The 21,913-nt window shown below is 50.5% G+C and overlaps 1 protein-coding gene across 8 annotated transcripts in view; it reads left to right on the forward strand.

The window, feature by feature from the left end:
- JAKMIP1 (janus kinase and microtubule interacting protein 1) overlaps positions 1–21,913 on the forward strand; it is a 170,273-nt gene that overhangs the window by 128,455 nt on the left and 19,905 nt on the right. For 6 of the 8 annotated variants that reach the window (XM_053567225.1, XM_053567226.1, XM_053567221.1 and 3 more), the window contains exons 9-16: positions 4,690–4,818; positions 6,748–6,876; positions 8,597–8,680; positions 11,560–11,622; positions 13,351–13,449; positions 16,303–16,404; positions 17,118–17,171; positions 17,672–17,737. In XM_053567225.1, coding sequence (XP_053423200.1) covers positions 4,690–4,818; positions 6,748–6,876; positions 8,597–8,680; positions 11,560–11,622; positions 13,351–13,449; positions 16,303–16,404; positions 17,118–17,171; positions 17,672–17,737 — 726 coding nt within the window. Of the gene's footprint in view, positions 1–4,689; positions 4,819–6,747; positions 6,877–8,596; positions 8,681–11,559; positions 11,623–13,350; positions 13,574–13,613; positions 13,780–16,302; positions 16,405–17,117; positions 17,172–17,671; positions 17,738–21,913 lie in introns of those variants that run through there. The other 2 variants (XM_053567227.1, XM_053567228.1) reach the window with 2 other exon arrangements.

Below are 21,913 nucleotides of genomic sequence, written 5' to 3' on the forward strand. Positions count from 1 at the left end.
CTAAACAAATGCTGATGAAATGATGACAGAGAAACCAGCAAGTTTAGCAAGTCCAGGGTGTACCTGGTGTGGTCAAGGAGCAGCAGGGCAATTCCCAAACATGCAGAGGCAGTGCCTCAGCTGTAGCTCTGGTCCCGAAGGGGATGACTCTCACTGCGTTCCTGTTGCTAGGAACTTGCAATCGTCCAGGGATCCAGGGCCTATGCAGTGGTGTTGACAACAGGCTCGAGGAGGTTGGGGTCCCAGAGGAAGGTCTCCAGAGAATAAACTGGCTCAGAGGCTGTCATCTGTGATGGAGACACTGCTGTCCCATCCAGGAAACCAGCTCCTTGGCCCTGGGCAGCGTGGCCAGCACCTGGGACCCATCCTGAGCCGGCATCGCTTTCACTGAAGGTGCCTCCGGGGTGTTTCTGAAGGAGTCTGAAGCCGTCTGGCCTGGGTAGATAACTAATGCTTTTTCCAGGAGAAAGTCCTGAGAATTGACAGCGGTCTCGTGGCTTTGGGCTGGGCCCGTGCGCAGGGGCCAGGGCCTGTGGCCGTCCTGCCGCCATGGAGTATGTGCTCTTTGTGCTATACTTCTCCTTTTTCCTCTGCCTCTGTGCCCTGGTGTGTCTCTACTTCTCCGGCTGCCAAGAGATGACGTACAAGCACCAAGGTAGGCAGCTGGCTCTGGAGGCCCCGTCTGAGGTTCTGGACAGTCCCCAGCTGTGTCCTGATGCCCCCGATTCTATTTGACATGATACAGAGATGAGAAAAGGCTCAGAGGGCTGCATCCAGGGGGAGGGACGTTTAGGGGCATCTGCTCCTTTCCTTTTTGTCCCATTTGACTTGCTAAGAGGGAGTCCCTCCCCGTATTCAAAGGGTGCCTGAGAAGAAGTGTTGGCTCATCATTCATTTTTGCCAAAACTGGATTTTAAACTCTGGATTAGTTTATAAAAAGGAATCAGCAAGGCGAGCCTTTGATTGTAAGGGAATTTGGAGGTCTAGAGGGATGAGCCCTTTTCATAGAGCAGATCTTTTTGGAATGGGCTAACAATGCAAAGTAGGCTCTTGAGAATCTTTTGTTAGGAAATGCCCATGGCGTCTTAGAGTAAAGAAACCTGACAGTCTCTTTCACGCTTAACATTGTTTTTAAAGCCTCAGTGTACCCCTCCAAAAATGGTCTAGGGGGTTCTCTTCTCAGCCCGTGGTAAGCAGGTGTTTAATTATTTCCCATATGTTTGGAAAACAAGTTGCATTGTCTTCAAAGAAGAGTGTCACCTGTTTCCACTTACATATGAAAGCATCTTTCCCTATTTTTTTATTGATAGAGGCGTATGTATAGTCTATGTGTGTGTAGGCTTCCCATAGAACATAATCACTTAAACTAACCCTAAAGGAAGCAGACTAACCCAACTGTAGTCATTAAAGCCAGGGGTGGGAGTGTGGATCCGGGAAGCTCCTTACTGCTATGGAAACTGCATCTACTGTGGATAGTTAGTTCTGGATGCTTCCCTTTCATTATAGGATTATCATCTGACTGCCCTGTGCATTTGATTCCCACCCAAGAGCTGCTCCCTGTCCCCTTAATACAGCAGAGTTCTTTGGGGTCTTGGTACCTGGAGACACATTTACTTTAGGGCGCTCCACTTGGGTCTCTTAGGAGTTGGGCGTCTTTACTTTAAACACACACCTGGGCTGTTAGAGCCCTGTGTTAGGTCCCTGTGAATACTTAACTAGCAGCCTGCTGGATTTCAAAAGGTGGGTCATGCTAGGTAACTGAAGAGTGCCTCTTTAGCCCCCAGGATAGTTCTGACTCTGATAGTGGACGGTCAAGTGTAGGAATGTATCCTAAATCTTTTAGAAAGTACATGACCTGGCACCTCTTGGTAGTCACAGCAGCCTTGCAATTCCCCAGATGGCCTTCCCCAGACACCTTGCAATTAGCAGTGTTTACAAGAAATAAGGTCGGCTGAGTGGCTGCCCAGAAAAGTGTGGAACCTGGATTTGGGGGTGAACCGTGTGTGCGGAAAGAGCTTCACATGCTGCCAGTGTGTCATAACTGTGGGGACCCTGTCACCATCAGAGGTCACTCACTATCTCTGCTTTCTAGAGACTATTGGGAGAGTCTGTGATACCTGAAGTCAGGTATCTGGAGGGGAGATTTACACACATAGTTGTCCCCAGCCTCTGCCAGGAGAGAAGTGCCATTGGAAAATGATTCCTCATTCCTCCTGTTAGACTCGCCTAGGGTGTGTGACTGGGTAATGCTCAGCTGATGTGGGAATGAATGGAAAGGATGTTGTGTGCAAACCTGAAATAGTGGATGAATAAGCCAGTTGGCCTTAGGTTCATTAACAGAGACATGTTTGTGAGCACTCACCTACTGGCCAACGTTTCTGTTCTGGGTCCTGGACACTGCGGGGCACAAAAGGGCTCAACCCCCTGCCTTCATGGAGCCTCCATTCTGGGGGGCGGAGGGGACCAGTAGTGAACCTACGGCAGCATGTACCTTCTGTGAGGTGGCGATGTGCTGTGGGGAGACCACAGGGAGGAGACTGAAGGGTCTGGGTGGGGCCAGGTGGGGCATGGGCACAGTGGTCACGGAGGCCCTTTATCACCTGGTCATATTTGTGCCAAGGCCAGGAGGAAGTGAGGGAGAGGCTGTGTGGATGCTGGAGGAGCATCTGGGCAGCACAAAGGGCCAGTCACAGGTGCATACAAGGCATGAGGAAGGGAGTGGGGGAGGCCACAGTGATGGAGCAGGTGCTCAGGGCCTGGTGGGCTGTGAGGCATCTGTGCAGGTGGTGGTTTTCACTTGGGCATGGATAGCCATCAGGGCTTTGAGGAACAACATGACATAATTTTTTTTTTAGAATAGTTGCCATGGCCACCAGGTTAAGGAACAGGGCAGGAGCAGGTGGAACAGTGGGAGAGATTTTCATAACTCCAGTGAGAGGTGACAGTGGATCAAGATGGAGATGCCAATTGGTGGAGGGGGTGAGAGAGCTGGATCCTGGGCTGAAGGTGGAGCCTGGGTTGGGGTGGGGTGTAGGGATGGGAGAGTGAGATGGGCAGGGAGGATGCCTGGGTTTGGCGCCTGAGCAACTGAAAGATCGGAACTACTGGACACAGGTTATATTGTGGGAGGTGCAGGTTTTGGGGTGTTTGAGTTGCCCATAGGACCCCAAGAAACCATTGGGAACACAGCCCCAATACAGGAATCTGCAATTCAGGGAGAGGTACGTGCCCTGTGTAAACAAGAATGGGGTGTAAGGGGAAAGCAGTGCTCAGAAAGATGCCCAAGGGCAGCGCCTGTGGCTCAAAGGATCAGGGCACCAGCCCCATATGCCGGAGGTGGAGGGTTCAAACCCAGCCCCGGCCAAAAACTAAAAAAAAAAAAAAAAAAAAGAAAGATACTGACTGTAAGAACCTTGTGGGTGACACACAGTGGTGGGTACCTCCCCCGAAGCCTCTTCAGATACTCTGTCAGGTGACAAAGATGTCTCTCCCTTCTCCTTCCCTCCTAATGTCTGAGTTATTTCCCAGTCACGTTATGAATTGTGGTACGGGTCAGGGTTGGCTCACATTTGTAGAGACGAGATAGCAAGCACATACGGGCTCAAACCCCCCGCATGTGGGGTGCACCCTGCTTCCTTGCGTAGTTGGAGAGGGTCGAGAAGCCACATTCTGGGTGAGCCAGTGAGAGCCTGGGGCTGGGTTTTTGGAATTTGGCTATGATTCCTGCTTTGTGGTCGGAAAAGCATTTGTTGATTATAAGAACAAATAAAAATTTTTCTTAAGAGCTATTTGTGGGGTTGGGGGTAGGGATAAAGGAATGTTCCTAAAACAAGGGAGGTTGATCTGGTGATTGTCAGTTGATGTCTGTAGCCTCCAGGAGACGTAAGCTCTTTGGGGCAGGGACCATGCTTGGTTTTAATCCTTTTGCCTCCTCCAGGCCTAACCCAATGTCTGACTTACAGAAGATGCTCAGCCAGTGTTTGCTGAGTAAATGGATAAATGAGTGAATGGCACTCCCTGTTTTTTGATATTTGGAGTGGGAGAAGTGAAGACTGGCCCACATTAAAATTACCTCTGAATCTGAGTGTGGGGACCCATGAAGATCTATGCCTATTGATTTTATAAATGTTCCCAGTTTTCTGCAATCAGTAGTTAAATGAAAGTTGCCTTTTAGAGCGGGTCTGGTGAGGTCCTGGCCAGAGGTCAGGGGCCCGGGGCCAGTGCGTGGCCTCTACTTCTTGAAGCTTTTGCCTGTTTCTGGTGTCCAGATTCATCCAGATTCTTCTTTTAGAACTAAACATCTGCCTTGCCCCATCCCCTTCTCCTTAGTACAATAAACACACTCCTTCTTGAGTGTGGCCACGCACCAGGCACCTCACCGGGCGGTGCTCGCGGGTAAGGTAGGGGGATTTATGTATCCATTTACTGGAAAAGGAAGCTGGCACTCAAAGGGGCTAAGCGACTTGTGTGGGTCAGCAGCCTGAGAGCCTGCAGCCAGGGTCTGACCAGCTGGCTCCCCCCATAAGCCTGGCGCTCAGCCCCCACTGCCTGTCCCACCCAGTTACAGAGCACCCAGCCATGTCGCGGGAGACCAGCTGTGGCCCCTTGCCCTGGCGTGCTGATGACAAGGCTGAGGGACTCTGGTATTCCTCACTGTGTGCTAATGTCATGCAAATTTACATTTTACAGAAGCATGTTGTGGAGACATTTTTTGGATTTGATGAGGAGTCTGTGGACTCAGAAACCTTGTCAGAAACATCCTACAACACAGACAGGACAGACAGGACCCCGGCCACTCCTGAAGAAGACTTGGACGATGTAAGCAAACCAATGGGGTGCAGGAGCTCACCCACCTGTGGTTTTAGCCCCAGGCTACCCGTTCCCACCAGTGTATTATCCACACGAAGGCATCAGGAAGGGGGTCCCCCCTTCATGCGGGCTCAGGGATGGCAGTGGGGACAGCATGTGAGGCCCTTTCTTCTCCCAGCACTGATGTCCTGGCCAAGGAAATCTGCCCCAGTCAGGCTGAGCCATTGACAGGTGATGCCTGGTGTTACTTGCCATTTGCAGTTAGAACTGCTGTGTGGAGGGCTTGCCTCTGCCCACGCGTGTGTACACACCTCCAGGTGGAAACAGCGTCACTGCTTTTTTGACAACAGAGATAAAGCATCATTGTAGGAGAAAATCCAAGTAGTCCTGAAATGTGTGAAGATGAAGGTGAAACACATATTAAGGTCCTCCAAGGTCTCTGCCTCCCCTTTCCTGGGCATCTGTGCCCCTCTGGGTATATGAACACCTCCGGTGGAGCAGCCAGTGGCCCAGCGTGAAGAGCCCTCATCCTCTCTCACCCTCCCCAGGCGTATTCCCTCAGAAGCCAAATGAACCCTCAGGCAGACTGTGGGCTTCTGTACCTTCTGGTGACAGGAACAGTCACATTTCACTGATTTCCTGAACTCAAGGGTGCATTCCACACAGACCTTCCCCTTCCTCCCTGCTGGGGTCTGCATCAGGCTCGGCTGCTGTTTTCCTTCCCTGCTGCAAGCCCCTTTTGGCTTTTGTTTAGGGCCAAGAGAGCAGCCTGGGTGGAAAGGGTGTGGGGTGGGTTTGCTGGGGGCAGCTGGACCTTGGGGTAGTGCCCTCTGACTGGGACAGGGGGATGGTGCTGCTTCTCATGGGGGCTCTTCTCTGGGTTTCTGTGGGCTCCCCTTGTGGGACCACTTTCTGCATCTTCCTGGCGAGGCCTGAGCATTGCCTTCCCTGGTACCCCCACATATCCCAAGACTCTGGGTGCTTAGCCTCCCATAGACCCCTGGCTGGGTCCTTCCCCCCCCCCCCCAGTCTTATCTGTGGGGCCTTCTAGAATGCCTTCCAGCTTGGTTTCCTCTCATGAGTTCATTGTGCACCTGCCGTGGGCCTGGGCCCATCGGACCCCAAGCCAGCATTCCTCTTCATTCTGTTATCTTGTGTCAAGACTCCAAGGGACGCAAGTCAGCTCTCTAAGTAGTGGCCCTGACATCCCTTCTCATGCTTGGAGAAAAACACACTGCCTCCACTCCCCTCAGCCCACCAGCTTTAGCCACGTGCCGGGCGGAGGGGCCTCGCCCATGCTGGAGACACAAAACAGCCCAGTGACGTCCGAGGCGGGGTCTGGACTGGCCCCCAGCGGTCAGGGCATCATTCTCATGTCCTGTTACGGTGAGCCTGAACATAACCAGCCAGACACATGCTTCATATCTGCATTTTTTCTAGCCACTGATACATAGAAGACATCTGTCAGCATCAAAATTGGTGGCTTTTCACACGGCTGCACATCAGCCATTTAACATTCCCTGCTGGAGCACTGACGTTTTGGGTCTTTGCGCCTGTGAGCGAGGTGCCACTGCTCTTTCTGTATCTGCATCTCCCTGTGCTTCTGCGGCTGCTTCTGCAGGATGGACTCTCAGGACTAGCGGTGCTGGGGGCGGGGACGGGCTACCATGATAGTGGGAGTCTTTGCTTCTGGAGCTGGGCTGTGGCTCCCTCCTACCTGCTCCCACAAGACCCAGGGATTCCTGAGAAGAGTGGTGCCTCCTCCCAGCAGCCCTTCACTCCAGAGTCCTAATTTTTCCTGGCAGCGAAAGGCTCCTTAAGCATTTATTGGCAGCACTTGCGAGATGTGGGCATTTCATTTTGGCCACATCTGCTCTGCACACAAAGCCCCAGGAAGTCATGTGCTTGCTTATTTGTTTTCTTCTCTGTTGTGTTAAGACCACAGCCCGGGAAGAGGCTGACCTGCGCTTCTGCCAGCTGACCAGGGAGTACCAGGCCCTGCAGCGAGCCTACGCCCTGCTGCAGGAGCAGGTGGGGGGCACACTGGATGCCGAGAGGGAGGCCCGGGTGAGTGCTATAGCCTTGGGGTGGGCAAGGGCTGGCAGAAGGCAAGGTGGTGTGGGCCCTTTCCAGAGGTGGAATTCTGTCACAGCCCCTGCCTTTGACACTGGACTCAGCAAAGTCCTCACTGTGGCCATGTTCCAGAACTCTCTCTCCATTCTTGGTGTGACCACGGAAGCTCTGGGGCATCCGGCTGCCAGAAGAAATGATGGTGCTGTCTGACTAGCCCCTGCTGACTGTGCCATCTGCTCATAAGAAAGCAATTTCCAGGACTCACAGCTGGGCGAGAGGCCACAGGCTTGGCCGGCCCGGCCGGCATTAGACTCACCTCTCTACAGGGCTGAGACTCCCCAGCCCAGACATCCCCGTGAAACGTCTGGGGACTCCCATGGAGCTCACGGCCTGAAAGACAAGACCCCTAAGTCTAGGCCTCACTATCCCTTGTGCTGGGCCGAGCTCTGCCTTCTGGAAACTTCCACCCACTGGCCCTTGCCCCTGTGGGAGTCATGTGGACCAGGACCGCCTGGCCCTTCCTCTTGGGAGCACACCCATGTACAGTGCTTCCCTGTGTCCCATCCATGTCTCATTTCCACAGTGGCCCCCGGAGGCTGGAGGAATGAACTCCATCTTCTGAATGAGGAAACTAAGACTTGGAAAAAACCAATAAACTTGCCCTATAACCCCCAGACAGTATCTAACAGAGCTGGGAGTTAGAGCCGGGTTTTTGCAACTTCAAGTCTGCTTTTTCAGAGCACCGTTTGGGAACTGTGCAAGGGATAGATTTGTTGGCCTTAAAGGAGATGTTCCAGAACTAGGCCTGGCGCTGCAAACCTCTCTCAGAGGCAGATGCAGAGAGGAGAGGCCACTTCTGTATGGAGCTTATGGGGTGGGGGGCAGCAGCAGCCCTGTGTGTGTGGCGGGAGTAGGAGAAATGGGGCTGAGGCTACTGGAGAGAGAAGCTTCTGTGCCAGGAGGAAAGGGTCAGTTTTTATCCTCCAGGAGGGAAAGGAGGGAAACCAGCAGGCTTTGTTGGGGCTGAATTGTCTTTGCTGTTTTAAGTTGTTTCTACTTGCTAACATTTAAAAGTGAAGAGTAATCATAGAGAAACCCAGATTCCTGACTTCACTTGAAATGTGGCCACACCAGCTCCCTCTGCCCTGTGGCGGCCTGGGGCTGCAGCCGAGGAGCAGCGCTTCCCACGGTGGGCACATGCCTGCAGCCTGCAGCCTCCACTGCTCCCTGTCGTCCCACAACCCACTCCTTTCCCTTATTCAAGTGACTTCCTGGTGCTCAAAGTCTTTCAGTTTTCAGCCCTTGCTGTTGGGGATGGGAGCCCCTCACAGAGGCCTGAGTGGGTATGTCGGGTGCCGTCCCCTCCCACGTGCTGAGAGGCGAGGCTAAGTTTCTCAGGAAGCCGGTTGGAACCCTGCAGAGTCTCACTTCTGGCTCACTCGTTCCCTTGAAGAAACTGGTTTCTTCTTAGGGGGCTCATTTTCCTTGTCTGTGAAATTGGGGGAATTGGAAATGGCAAACTCTCGAGGCCTTCCGGCTCCTGACAACTTTGTGGTTGTAGCTGGTAGGGGAACCTCAGCGCTACCAGGTCGGCCACAATCGAACATGCTCCTGAAAATGAACCTGTCAGGCGTTGTTTGGGTGGTGTGGCCCTTCCTACTTGTCTCTCACCCATTCGAGATGGCCTGCTCACTGCCCAGTCCTTCCCTTCCAGACTCGGGAACAGCTACAAGCGGATCTGCTGAGGTGTCAGGCCAAAATCGAGGATTTGGAGAAGTTACTGGTTGAGAAGGGACAGGTGAGCAGACGTGATCCCGTGTTTGTGAACCTTTGCTTTTCTGTTCCTTTGGTGTGTCTCCACTGCTGGCCTGTGCGCCCAGGGGGGTGTTCCATGGAGCTGTGTCTAGAGCTCCAGAGACACTAGAGGAAAAAACCCCAGCAGAACCCCAGTGAGAACATGTTTCCTCATGTGCCTGTTTGCTGAGTGAAAAAAATCAAAACAGAATTCTAACTTGGCTCTTTGTTTGCCAAATGCACAAATAGAGGAGGTAGTTCCAAAAGCAAAGCTTCATCCAAAGCTTGTTTGAATTTGAACCTTGAGACTGACTCTTGAGTTATTGTAGATGCCAGGCCTCAGGCGTCATGGCAACAGGGTTCCATGTGTGATTATGTCATGAAAAATCCAGGTACTGTGCTTGTCAGATTAGAGTCCCCTCCACGTACCCAATCCTCTGCATTTGATTGGGCAAGGCTTACTTGGCAGCAAGGCCCTGGGGTGGCGAAGGCAGCAGAAAAGGCCCTGGGTGGAGGTGCAACCTCTCAGAGGGTAGCATGCAAGGTTAGCGGGGGTCGGCCTGCGATGGCTGTCTGCTCTGAGGGTTTTTCAGGGATCTGGGGTGCAGGTGCCACTATCTTGTAAGTGCTTTATCTAGAACTTGTCTCTGCTTGGCTGTTCACTGCCTTGGCAAAATTCATTGGCACAAACCAGTCCCATGACCTTACCTAACTGCAAGAGTAACAAGGAGTTAGGATGGAGTGACAGATGGAGTGTCTGGGGGTCATATGACCCCTTTCCCCGCCTCTGGGGGTCATCTGTGGGGATGCTCCCACCCACAGCCTGATGGGTAGCAGAGCTGGGGAGGTCTGGCAGGGTCTGGTGTGGTCTGCCACAGGACCTAGTGTGAGGGGGCTAGTGTGAAGGGATGGGCTGTAAGAGGTTCCAGGCTAGTTAACAGGGAGGAACTCAGGAAGGGCACCACAAGCAACATGGCTTAGAACCAATTCAGACTCATCCCCAGTTAGTTGACAAGGGCTCAGGGTTGTGACTGAGGCTGATGGCCGGTGATCAGAACAGACGCTGGCCCAGAGCAGGTCACTGCAGCAGCGTTTATAAAGTGCTGAGGCCGTACCATGAGCCACTGAGCCTTCAGGAATGTTATCTGTAAATTGTGGTCCCTCATTTGTAGCACAACCCTGGGGCCAGCCTGCCTGAGCTCAAACGTGGCTCTGTTGCCTGCTTGTTGTATGACCTTGAATGAGTTACGTGATCTCTTTGGGCCTCAGTTTCCTCACTGTTGAAATGGGGCTCTAGTACTTCACACATTAAGAAAGGGGAAGTAGGAGATGCACAGGGCAGGGCAGAGAGCCAGGTAAGAGAGGATGAGGCGTTTTTCATGCACCACCTGCCCCACTTGGCATTGGCTTCAGTTTCCCTCTTCCAGGCCGAGCTCACGCATTTGAACTTGCCTATTCACAGTCTGTGGCTAACTCAGCCTCCCACCCTAGGTCCTCTGTTTGTCCTCTGCTCTGTCCCCACTGCCTGCTGCAGGAAGCCTGGGGCAAAGCATGCGGCCATGTGTTCAGCAAGCATTTTCCAGAGCCCTTGCCTCCACACTGTGAGCTGGTGCGTGGGGTGATGGATCAGCATGCTATTGCTGTGTAACAAACCACCCTGAACTTAGTTGTTTAAAACCACAAACATTTTATTTGCTCACAGTCCTGAGGTTCGGCAGTGTGGGCTGGCCCAGCCGGGGCTTAGTGGCTCTGCCAGTCTCACCTGGGCTCGTTCTCCAGACTGATCAATGCACTGGGGCCAAATGGCCTGAACTGGCCTCAGGCTCCTGTCTGGGTCTGGTGCCAGCTGCACGGCTGGGTCTCTCATCCTCACGGATGCTCCCTGCCTTCTTCACCTGGTGGTCTTGGGGCAGGAAAAAAGGGCAAGTGCTGAGGCACAAGCATTTTCCAACCCTCTGCTGCTCACAGCTGCAGCAGTCCCAGTACCCAGAGCATGTCAGAGTTGAGCCCAGCTTCCAGGTGGGAGAAACAGACCCCACCACTTGTCTAGGGGAGCCCCAAAGAGGCATGCACTCAGGGGTGGGGGGGTGTGCTGCAGCGTCTCCACCCTCCCCATCCTGCCCTGGGTGAACCGGGGATGGAAGGCTGCTCTGTCCTCTCTGCCCTGCAGGCTGATGAGGCCAACACTGGGGCAGCGTGCCATGTTGCAACATAAATGTTAAGGAGAAGGAAGCCCAGGAGGCACCCAGTGCCTTTCTGCACATTCCTTGTGAGTGTAATCAGACCTGAGATTAGACCTTGGCTTTTAAGCATCCTAGAAGTCCAGGACTTGGGTGACCCTGGCTGGGCACCGCCCAGTTCTGCACTGACTGGCGGAGGAGAGGGGAAGAGAGTAGGAGAGGCTTCCCTTACCATCCCTTACTCATGTATCCGTCCATTCTGACATTCACTGAGCAGCAGCTGTGTGCCAGGCACTGTGCTGGGCTTGAGAACCCACAGTGACCAGGTGGACTTTGTGTCCTGTGCTCATAGATCTTACGTGGGAGAGATTTGACCAGGCAGAGACACCTACCTAGGAGGGCAGCACAGCTCTGACCTTCTGGGTGTGTCGAGGGCCTGCCAGCTTGGACTCCATCCCACTTGAGCTGTGTCTCTGTAAGTGATGCTCACAGAATGAGGTCCCTGCACTTTGGCAGACATGAACAAGCAGGGAGAGGGTCCCCCCCACACCTGCTGATCCTGTCTCTGGGGTACAAAGCTCCAGCAGGCAGGTGAGGGTATCTAACTAGCTACCGTCCTTTCTCTGACCCTGCCATAGAAATGTGCTATTTACCCATCAGTGTGCTTCAGTCGGCGTGTGACCTATTTAGTGCTTTTCCTTAGGATTCCAAATGGGTGGAAGAGAAGCAGCTACTGATCAGAACGAACCAAGACTTGCTGGAAAAGGTGCGTGACCCTGCTCCAGAGAGCCACAGAGCTCTGGGTATGCCAGGGCCTCAGGCCCTCTCAGGCCGCATGAATGTATTCCCATGACAGGGGCTCTGGGCTTGGGCTGCTGTCCTGAGGAGAGACATCTTCCTCACTTGGAGTCAAAGCCTCATTCCTGGTTGTGTCCCTGAGACCTGTCCTGCAGAGTCGGTTTAGACCATCTTCCCAGACACCCTGCAGGAACGGGAGGGCTGGCCTATCCTTCTGACCTTGAGCTTCCAGGCCACCATTGGCCATTGCTTGGGGTTCCAGAGCCCTTTACCCTCCGGCATGGTAGAGCACCTAAGGTTCTGTCTGTGGACAGCCCTGACTGCCCTCAGGCCATCCCAGCCCAGTTCGGCTGACCTAACTAGGAGCTGGGCCGCTCTGTTCGTGGAACTTCCCAGAGCTCTCAGGGAGTCTGCTTGGCGAGTAGATCTCATGCTCCGGGATTAAGACCATAGCTTTATCTCTTCCTCTCTATTTGTATACAATTTGATCATTGTTACAGTAAACTTACCTGCACTGAATTGTGCGACCATCACGTTAATACAGTTTTAGAACATTTTCAGCCCCCCAAGGACCCCTCCTGCCCACTAGCAGTTGTCCCCCTGCCCCAGCTCCAGTCTCTGGCGGCACCATGTACTCTGTGTCTCTATAGATTTCCCTTTTCTGGATGCCCCATGTAAGTAGAATGAGACCCAAGGTTATGCCTCCACTCTGAAGTGTCTAGAATGCCAGCACTGGGAGGGGTCTCAGTCCAGCCCCAGCTCTGCCCTTGACCAGCGTGAGGCCTGTCCACTCCCCTGTGTTTCTCAGTTGTGTTTGGGACAGGGCCAGTCGTCATCTTGTGAGCTGGCCTGGTGCCATGGTCTTGCTCACTAAATTCTAGGATCCGCAGAAGACTCTCTCATGTTCACCCCATTTCCAGGTGTCCCTGTGGGGTGGGACCACATGGCATAGAGTGCCTCTTGGTCCTTCCGCACTGGTGATCAGGATAGTGACCTCTCACTTATGGCCTCGCTGTTGCTCTTATGCTCCTTGGACAGAAACCAGCACACAGAAGCATTAGGCAGCTGCCTAGTGTCCCCCAAACTGGTTGCGGGATCTGGGCATCTTGCTTCCCAGTCTGGTCTGTGCTCTCAGGGAACTGCTGCCATTAGGACTTCTTACGCAGGCTTCGTGGGGAAGCAGGAGAGGCCCAGGCCTATCTGCTGCAGTTTGCTGGGCTTCTGTCCAGCTGGGCTGATTCAGGGGGATGGTTGAGTTGAAGAATCTGGGCAGGCTTTGGGAACAGAGGCACTGGGGTTGCCCTCGTGCTTGCCCCATGTTTGACCTCAGGAGGGACTTAATAGCTCTGTGCCTCAGTTTCCGCATCATTCATATATCCAGCAAATATATAAAGAGCCCTTACTTTATTGCACCAGGCTCAGGACTACACAGGTGAACCTGGCTCAACCTCTGCCTTCCTAATTCCCAGCCTCATCAGCAGAAAGGGCCTGCAGCCTCCTAGGCTCACTGCAAATCCTCTTTATTTATCTCTTATTTATTTATCTTATTTATCTTTTATTTATCTCTTTACCTCTGGCAGTGAGTCCTTAATTTCCCTCAGGCCACCCACTGAGGTGGCTGGTGATCAAGGGACCCTGGCGTCAAGGCCGAGGACTCTGCCACCTGCCCGTTAATCCACAGGTCTCTTTGCTCTAGATTTACAGACTGGAAATGGAAGAAAACCAGCTGAAAAGTGAAATGCAAGACGCAAAGGATCAGAACGAGCTGTTAGAATTCAGAGTGCTAGAACTCGAAGTAAGAGACTCTATCTGTTGTAAACTCTCAAACGGAGCAGACATTCTCTTTGAACCCAAACTGAAATTCATGTAAAGCTCCCAGATGTTTTCAAGCATGTGTAAAGGGGACATGTGATAGTTTTCTTCCTTCCTTCCTTCCTTCCTTCCTTCCTTCCTTCCTTCCTTCCTTCCTTCCTTCCTTCCTTCCTTCCTTCCTTCCTTCCTTCAAATCTGTATGTTCAGAATAATTTCACTGCCTTAATGTGTTCTGGAGAGAATGCTCACTGAAGTCTTTGGACATGTACCAGAGCTAATATATTTATTGCCTACAGCTTGTTTTGCACTTAATAAAATAATTTGTTTTTGCAATAGTTTGCCTTTTTTATTTGTGTTTCATTTCCATAACTACTTCTTTCCTGCATGCATAGTCACCGGGCACGCATTCTGCAAGCCCAGACAGAAGCACTGTTTAAATTAATAACACACCTTTTTAAGTGACCTTGCATGCAGCAAATCTCACCTTTTGAAATAGCAGAGTCTGACCTGGGCAGCAATTGACTCTCTAATGTGTTTAGTGCCCGTTTGGGCCTATTTTCTATGTGCCAAGGTAAACACAAGGTAAGTAAAGATAGGATGGAAGGATATATTTGCACAGGGATTTAGGAAAACGAGTTATGTTGCTCAAACTCTTCCATCCAGTAGACGCAGACCCAGGCATCACAGCAATACTACCCTAAAGAAATTGCTCTTTGTAACGCAAACTGCAACTCGGAACGACTGGAGGGAGATTGATCGAGTTCACACGTAGAAATCATGTTCCTTCGGGAGCATCCCCAATGCACCCAGTGGGGTTCAGTGAAAGAATATTCTTTTTATTCCTTCCAACTGAAATCTTGCCTTGGGTCTGTTACTGTATTGCCTTGCTGTCATGGTATTTCATAGTCCTTTTCTGTTGCTGTTTAAAAATCATTGACATTCTGAACATCACTTACGTTTATGATGAGTTTCTCAAAGCACTTGTGAGACCGCTGTGCTCTGTCCCAGCTGAAAGCTCCGCATGTGTGAAAGCTCAGTCCAAGCAAGCCCCTTCCCAGTACATGTGGCTTCTCTGAGTCTGTCTGTCCTGGCTGAGTTACACTGTCTGCATTAGAATGTCCCATGTGTGCCTCCTTGTGTTGGCAGGGACAGTGGCCTGAGTGTCTCCCCACACCAGGTGCTGCTGTGTCCCTCAGCTCTTGCTTGAGCACGACATGAGTATTTTATTTGTGCGACAGAATTGGAAGTGACGTGAGGTCGTTGTTAATCCCACGGCTGTTAGAAACCTTTCACTAGGCTTTGAGTCTTTCTCGTGAGAATTCCATAAACGCTGCCCAGTTGACTGGGATTTTCTTTAATTGCCTCCACCATCCTTCAGAGCCATCATAAACCAATTTTCTGACGTTAGCTCATATAAAATATGAGCTTTGGGGGTCACTTTTCTATGGAGACTCCATTTAAACAAATTTGCTGGTAGAAAGGCGTCCGTGAAATGGAGCCATCGTGAATTTCATTCTTCTTGACTAATAAGAGAAATAAGGTTTTCTCTCTAGATTGTTTCAAATCTAGTTGGCCAGGTTGAGGATGCGGGTAAATTGAATGTTAGTGGCCTCATCCTGCTTCTTTCCTTCAACCTCACCCCAGAGTGTCTTCTTAAGACCTGTCATCCAAATTTGCGTTCCTCTTCATTACATCTCTTAGTTGAATTATTAAGTAAGCCCATCAGTTCCATAGCTAAATTCTGCTGGAGTGGTCCAAAGCATGTTACTTTTATCTTACAATAACTTCTATCAAATAAAAGCAGTTTGATTTATTGATTTATTTATTTTTATTTTTTATTTTTTTGACAACAGAATTAAACAATCTTTAATAAAATTCCTATAGAAAACTCAGTCTCAGGGCAAATACACAGTTCTCTTTCCCATATAATCAAGGATTGAGAGCTCCCAATTTCTTTGGAGAAAAAGCAGTAGTTCAAGCAGTTTGACTTAAAGGTATAATTTGAAAAGGTCTTCTCTGCTACCCCACCTTGGCTGATCTGTTGGTAAATGTTCCAATTCAGCTCAATGTAGGAGCCTCCTTTGAGACCAGAGTGCTGCTCTGTTGCTGAACCTTAGCCCTGTAAGTAACTAGGTTTCTCCTGTCATTTTTAAAAACTTGTCACTTTATGTATGATTAATAAGCACTTCTTCTGAGAGAATGCTTTCATTTCCTTCCTTAGTAGTTGAGGTTTGACTATACACCTAAGGCAGGTGTACAATGACCATTGATGGTATTAGTGTGGTTCAAAAAAAGTATGTAAGCAGAGTCGTCAGATTATACTGAAAAGACCAGGAAGTCAGGGTTTGGTTCCTAGCCCTGTCCTGGAGTTGGGCCTCAGAATCAACTTCCCCAAGCCTCTGTCTTTTTGTCTACGGAATGACAGCAGTGACACCTGCATTGTGGGGTTGTGTGGGGAGCAAATGGAGTAACGATGTGCCTGGCACGGAATAACACACCATCATTAGTGGCTTTTGTTAGCTATTCAAACTTAGTGCGACTGTTTTTTATTAAATTTTTAAATGCTGTGACCCCATGGGTTTTGGTCTTGCAACAGATAAACTCACATAACCATTTCTTCCTAGCTGAATAGGTAAGGAATGTCCAAAGGAGATCTGCTGCGTGGAAAGGCGTGAAAACATCGAGTTTCATGGACAAGGCTACCATAGTCCCGGTGTGCCCTTTAGGGACACCTTTACCAGCTGGAATTCACTGGTTTTTGCTGAGTAACGTGGGAAAATGGCAAGTAGCAAATAATTCAATCAAGTTCTATTTTTAAACTGAATCTTTTCCCCAGGAGAGAGAGCGGAGGTCGCCAGCATTTAACCTCCAAATCACCACCTTCCCCGAGAACAACAGCAGCGCTCTGCAGCTATTCTGTCACCAGGAAGGAGTTAAGGTAGTGTGCTTGGGGGGCGGGGGGTGCCTCCCCTAAACTGACCGCCCAGGGCTCCTTCAGATGCCAGGCTCAGTCATAAAGGGAGATTGTGTCCTTGTGCTACAGAAAGAATTGGTTTTAATGAGCTACCCCTTGTTCTTCCACTCTTTGTTGAACATCATAGTTTGTTCATTTTCTAAGGGTCACCCATTGTTACTTTATTTTGACCCGTGTCCTTGAAAGATTTGGGAAGTAGCCTTGAGGGCAAACCCCAGCTTTCCCCTGCTCTACTCTGATCTGTAAACTTCCTGAGCCTTAGCCTCTTTGTTATGATATGCAAATGGCAATACCCACACCAAGAAGCTAGGGTGACAGTGAAATTAGATAAGGGGTGAATGGACATGGAGCAACTGGTTTATTGTGAAGGCCCAGCTTTTGCCCAGTGCCTGGAGCCCTGCTAGGCCCTGTGGGCAATGTCCTCCTGACCCACATGATTCCATGGGCCTTTCTAGAAAGCAGAGTTTGTGCTGGTGTAAAACTCAGCAAATAAACAGCCATTACGGCTTTTTCCCCTCACTCCTCAGAGGAGCAGCGAGGCCCCAGGCCCGCCCTGCTGCAGGCACTCACAAAAACGGAAAGCCTAATGTATCACCAGGAGGAAATCGTGGCCCTAGAAATTGGTGTGGATGATCTTTGCAGCTCACACAAAAATGAACGTTGGAAATCTTTTCCAGGATGTGAATATTTCTGAACTTATGAAGAAATTAGATATCCTTGGCGATAACGGGGTAACTATGCTCAATTGGTCTCTGGTTTTGTGTGCTTGTTTGATCCGGGTGTATTCTGTCCGACTTTTCTTTTGTTGTCGTTTTTTTTTTTTTCCTCTGATGTAAGAGCTAATAAAAACAATGTAAGGCTTTTGTATGGCCATGTTCCTGTGTGGGAGGCTGGGTCTGCATTTTTCAGAAGTGGAGTTCTAGGGTGAGATTGTCTTCATGGCCTGTGATAAGGGGGCAAAAAAGCCTAATAAGTGCTATTCAGAAAGAAGGTGAACTCCCTGGTGTTTGATGAAATCAGAAAGGGATATTTTTGCTTTCCTGAAAGATTGGCTTAAGTGAGGGGCTTAGTGTCACTCGTGAAATGTCCTCAGCCAGAGGGACAGGAGAGGGAGCTGGCTCTTGGGGGGCTGCAGCTCAAAGAGACACTCTACAAGTTGCTTGGAGCTAACTGTCTGCACGTGGATTTGGGATCTAGCGTAAAATGCCCTTGCCCATTTTTTGTGTTTTAGAATTTGAGAAATGAAGAACAGGTTGCAATAATCCAAGCTGGAACTGTGCTTGCCCTGTGTGAAAAGGTAGAACCCAGCGGCGTCGCTGTGCTCAGACCTTGTGCGGCTTCCCAGCACCATACAAGAATCCCTCCATTGGCATCTGGCTTTGTGTGGGGCGCATGTGTGTCCGCGTGTCTGCATGTGCACACATGCATGCCTTTCTGTTTTTGGAAGGAGAGTCACACGTGTTCATTGTAGAAAACCCAGCGATATTGGGTGCACTTCCTCCTGGTTGCCTCCTCACCCCTGTTTCTGTTGTTAAGTTGGTTGAAATCATACTTGACGTCCGGGTTTGTATCCTGCTTCAGAAGCTCCCCGGGCCATGTGAAGTGGTTTACAAGCCCCTATCTTCACGTCCCGTTCGTCTCACTGTGTAGTTACACTGTCAGTCCTTTAGTCTGTCCTTCACTGTTAGAGATCTGGGGTTTTCCACTTTTTTCCTTTTTACAGTCATGCAATGGTGAACTCTAAGACAAGGTCTCATTCTGTTTCCCAGGCTAGAGTGCTGTGGCCTCAGCCTACCTCACAGCCACCTCAAACTACTGGGCTCCAATAATCCTTCTGCCTCTGGGATGACTGGTGCTTACCACAACACCCACCTAATTTTTCTTTTTTTAGTAGAAATGGGGTCTCCCTCTTGCTCAGGCTAGTCTTGAATTTCTGAACCCAAGCAGGCCCTCCCGCCTCAGCCTCCCAGAGTACATGAGCCACTGTGCCCGGCTAAGGGTAAACATTTTTACACATAAGTTCCTATCTACATTTTAAAATACATGCATAGGCTAGATTGTAGAAGCCAAATGGTTGAGCCAAATGGTAAGGATGATTGTGAGGGACTTGGCATTATCGAAACGGTTTGTGCTACAAAGTACATTACGCTTCTCCCGTGAGCTAATAACCCATCGTTGGCTTCACACTGGACCAGCATGTTACTGCTAGAAAGAACCTTGCCCTAGATAAGTGAAAAGCTACGTGATGTCATTGTCTAATTTTTATTTATTTGGGTACTAGTGCTGCTGAGTTTTTTGGCGTGTATCATCTATTTTCTTCTTCCTTGTGAATTGTAACTGCATTTCTTTTGAGGATTTTCCATTGAGTTTGTTCATCCGTGTATACATTTGTTCAACAAATATGCATTTGTTGTAAATGTTTTTCTTACTGACTTCTCTGTGTGCCTTACATATTGAAGACATTTTGTGACCTTTTCTTTAAAATATATTCCTTATTTGTTTGCCTTTTAAGTTTTAGGATGTGTTAGAAACCCAAAACTCTCTATGTAGGTCTAAAACTCACGTGAGCCCTTCCAAATCACACGAGTTAAACTTTAAAATGCTATTTTTGTAATGATGAGGTCTTAACGGCCTTAGGATTTGTTCCAGAATCTTTGGGAGGACATTTAAAATAGAAGTAGTTTTTCTTCCTTAAGCATCTGTCCATTCCCACAATCAGGCAAAGAGCACTTAACAGACTGAAGACCACACCTTGCCCAAGGTCACATGGGTAGGAAGTGGTGGCAGAGGATTGGAGCTTGGCTTTCTGTCCCATCAGGTCACCTGGTTGAGCCTGCCTCTCCAGGTGAACAGTGGGGGTGGCGATGATTCTCGTTTGCTGGCTGGTGGACTGGTCAGGTGCAGGTGACTGGTGCATGCTGGGTACATAGGACATACTCAGGAAATAGCCCTTTTGATCAGCCAAACCAAATGTGATTGTCTGCCGCCCTAGTAGTGCCCTGCAGAGTGTTACACAAACTGCTGAGTAGACATGTGAGGCAGTTTCTTTAAATTGAACAACTGACAAAGATCCTTCAAGTATCTGTGCTAAGCACAGCCCCAGAGACTATGGAGGTGTCACACCCACCAGCTCCCCTGCCCCGAAGGCTGCAGAAGTGTTACTCCCACCAGCTCTCTAGTCCCAGAGGCTGTGGAGGTGTCACACCCACCAGCTCCCCTGCCCCGGAGGCTGCAGAAGTGTCACACCCACTAGCTCCCACCTTGGTGTCCTGGGGTCCCTCTTGACTTGGATCTTGGCCCTCCCATTTGTCAACCACCTGCGGGGTTTTGGCAGGTGGTCACTATATCTCTCTGAGCCACAAAACCAAGTATCCCGGTGCCTTGCAGGATTAGTGTCAGCATCCAGGACTCCGAATATTTAAGTGGAACCAAAGCAAACGTTGCTACCTGGTTTCACTAAGCACTTGGTCCGGGCTTGGTCTCTGAGGTGCTTAATCAATGCTGGTGGACCAGGTGAGCCAAGAGTGGGAGATGCCCATGAGGTGGGGGTGGGGTGGGGTACAGTAGGTTGGGTGGAGGGCACAGGGAGGCTGCTGTCTTTCTATCCCCCAGAGTTCTCTCCAGGGTGGCAGATGGCAGGGGAGGGTCCTGGCCTCCAAGGGACCTGCCCTCGGCAAGGCACTGAATTCTCCCACCTGAGCCTTCCTGACGTGTTGCTCCCCATGTCTGACAGAAAGCAGCCGCGCAGCTTAGGTCTCTCAGCATCCATGTGAGATGAGAATCTCCCTTCCATGGCTGAGAACATGGAGCTGCCTGGCATCTCGCTCCTGTCTGCTTGACGGTGCTGGCCTGCCAGCTTCCCGCCTACACTGCTGCCTGTCTGCCACTGACCACCAGGACCTTGCCAGGCCAGAGAGCTGCTCCAGCCAACTTAGCCTGCCCACTTCTCACAAACCCCCCCAGGCTGTGCAGGGCCAGGGGCCCTGACTCTGAGCCTGGTACTTTAGTGCCCAGTGTCCCATCTGGGACAGTAGGGCCTGGCCTTACACCAGTGTGTTCTCAGGTCGGATTCTGGTGGACACCGCCGCAAGTCTGTGCACAAAGGTCAGATAAGCATGGGAGTGGCTGTGCCTCGTCCCCTGCGCGGAGGGAGAATGGGTGCTGAGTGTGTTCCAAATGGGCCATCGTGTAGGGTGGACGCTGGGTCAGTGGGACCCCTTGAGAATGCAGGCAGGACAGCAGTGAGACTGATGGGCCTCTTTGTCTGGGCTTTCCTGGGACATGAGACTTTCAATGCTAACACAGGGGCATTTATCAGCAAACAGGGACTAGCTGGTCACCCTAGAGCTGACAGGCACTGCAGGGAAGCTCGCAAATGGGACTGGGGCCCCTGCAACGTCACTGCCAGAGGAGGCTTGGTTAGGGTTTGGTCAACCCTTGTTCTGCCTAATATATCTCAGTTTAAAAAATTGCCATACAGTAAAATTGTCATTTAATACTGGTCTCTGAACAAACTGAAGTCAACTTCAATGTTCTCTTAGAAGCACAAAGCTGATTTCTTAGTGAATAAGTAAAGTGCACCCCAGACTGGTTTAGGTAAGTCCTGTGCTGTTCCTGTGGTGACTGCCTTCCTCTCACCACTTGGTGAGACCTTGCCCGGTCTTTAGGGAGCAGGCAAATGAGCTGCCCCCATTCTGGTACCCACCAGACCCTCTCTGGTTGGCTGCATACAAGGCCAGGGACCAGGTCTTACTCATCTGGACACATGGCTTGTGCCCCACAGAGAAGCTGAACCATAAGACATTTTAAGGTTGTGGATCATCATCAGTCATTCCTCCTCTCTCAAGTTCAAAACCAATCCAGAAATAGACACGAAACTCAGAAAGGTGGAGAAGTTTGAGTCCAGGTTTCCTCTGGCAATAGTGGATTAGGGAATGGGGCATAGGCCTAATCAGATTAGGCTGTAGTCAGATTCTGCGGTATGTGTAGTTAGCCCTGTGTCCACTTCAGGGTCTTGGACCCTCCCTGAAGGGGGAGGAGGGAGACTGCCCGCCAGCTGCAGGGGATATGAGCCCTGGTGTGGGGACGCGGAGAGCTGCCCCTGCCCTGCTTTTACACAGACAGTCCCAGAGAAGACACCAGCTCCCCTTGCTGCTCCTGCCGGATACCCCTCTCTCCTGGGATGGCACAGAACTGCAACAGTGCCTCCCAGGAGTGGCGGGGGCTCCATGCATATCTGGCTGGACTCCTTGATGTTAAATTTGCGAACTCACACAGCCTGGGCTTGGCAGAGCTTTCTGCTCTCATGTTCTCTCCCAATTACTGAAAAAGACTTGTCAAGTTTATTTTTTAGATGCCTGATATGCATATTTTTTAACAACCACAAAAAAACTCAATGTGTTCTATAGAAACTGCTCTAAAAGCAGTTTGTTATGATACAAAACTGAAAATGTTCCCATTTTCATCTATTTTA

Source organism: Nycticebus coucang, chromosome 17 (genome assembly GCF_027406575.1).
Source record: "Nycticebus coucang isolate mNycCou1 chromosome 17, mNycCou1.pri, whole genome shotgun sequence".
In the NCBI taxonomy this organism is placed as follows: domain Eukaryota; kingdom Metazoa; phylum Chordata; class Mammalia; order Primates; family Lorisidae; genus Nycticebus; species Nycticebus coucang.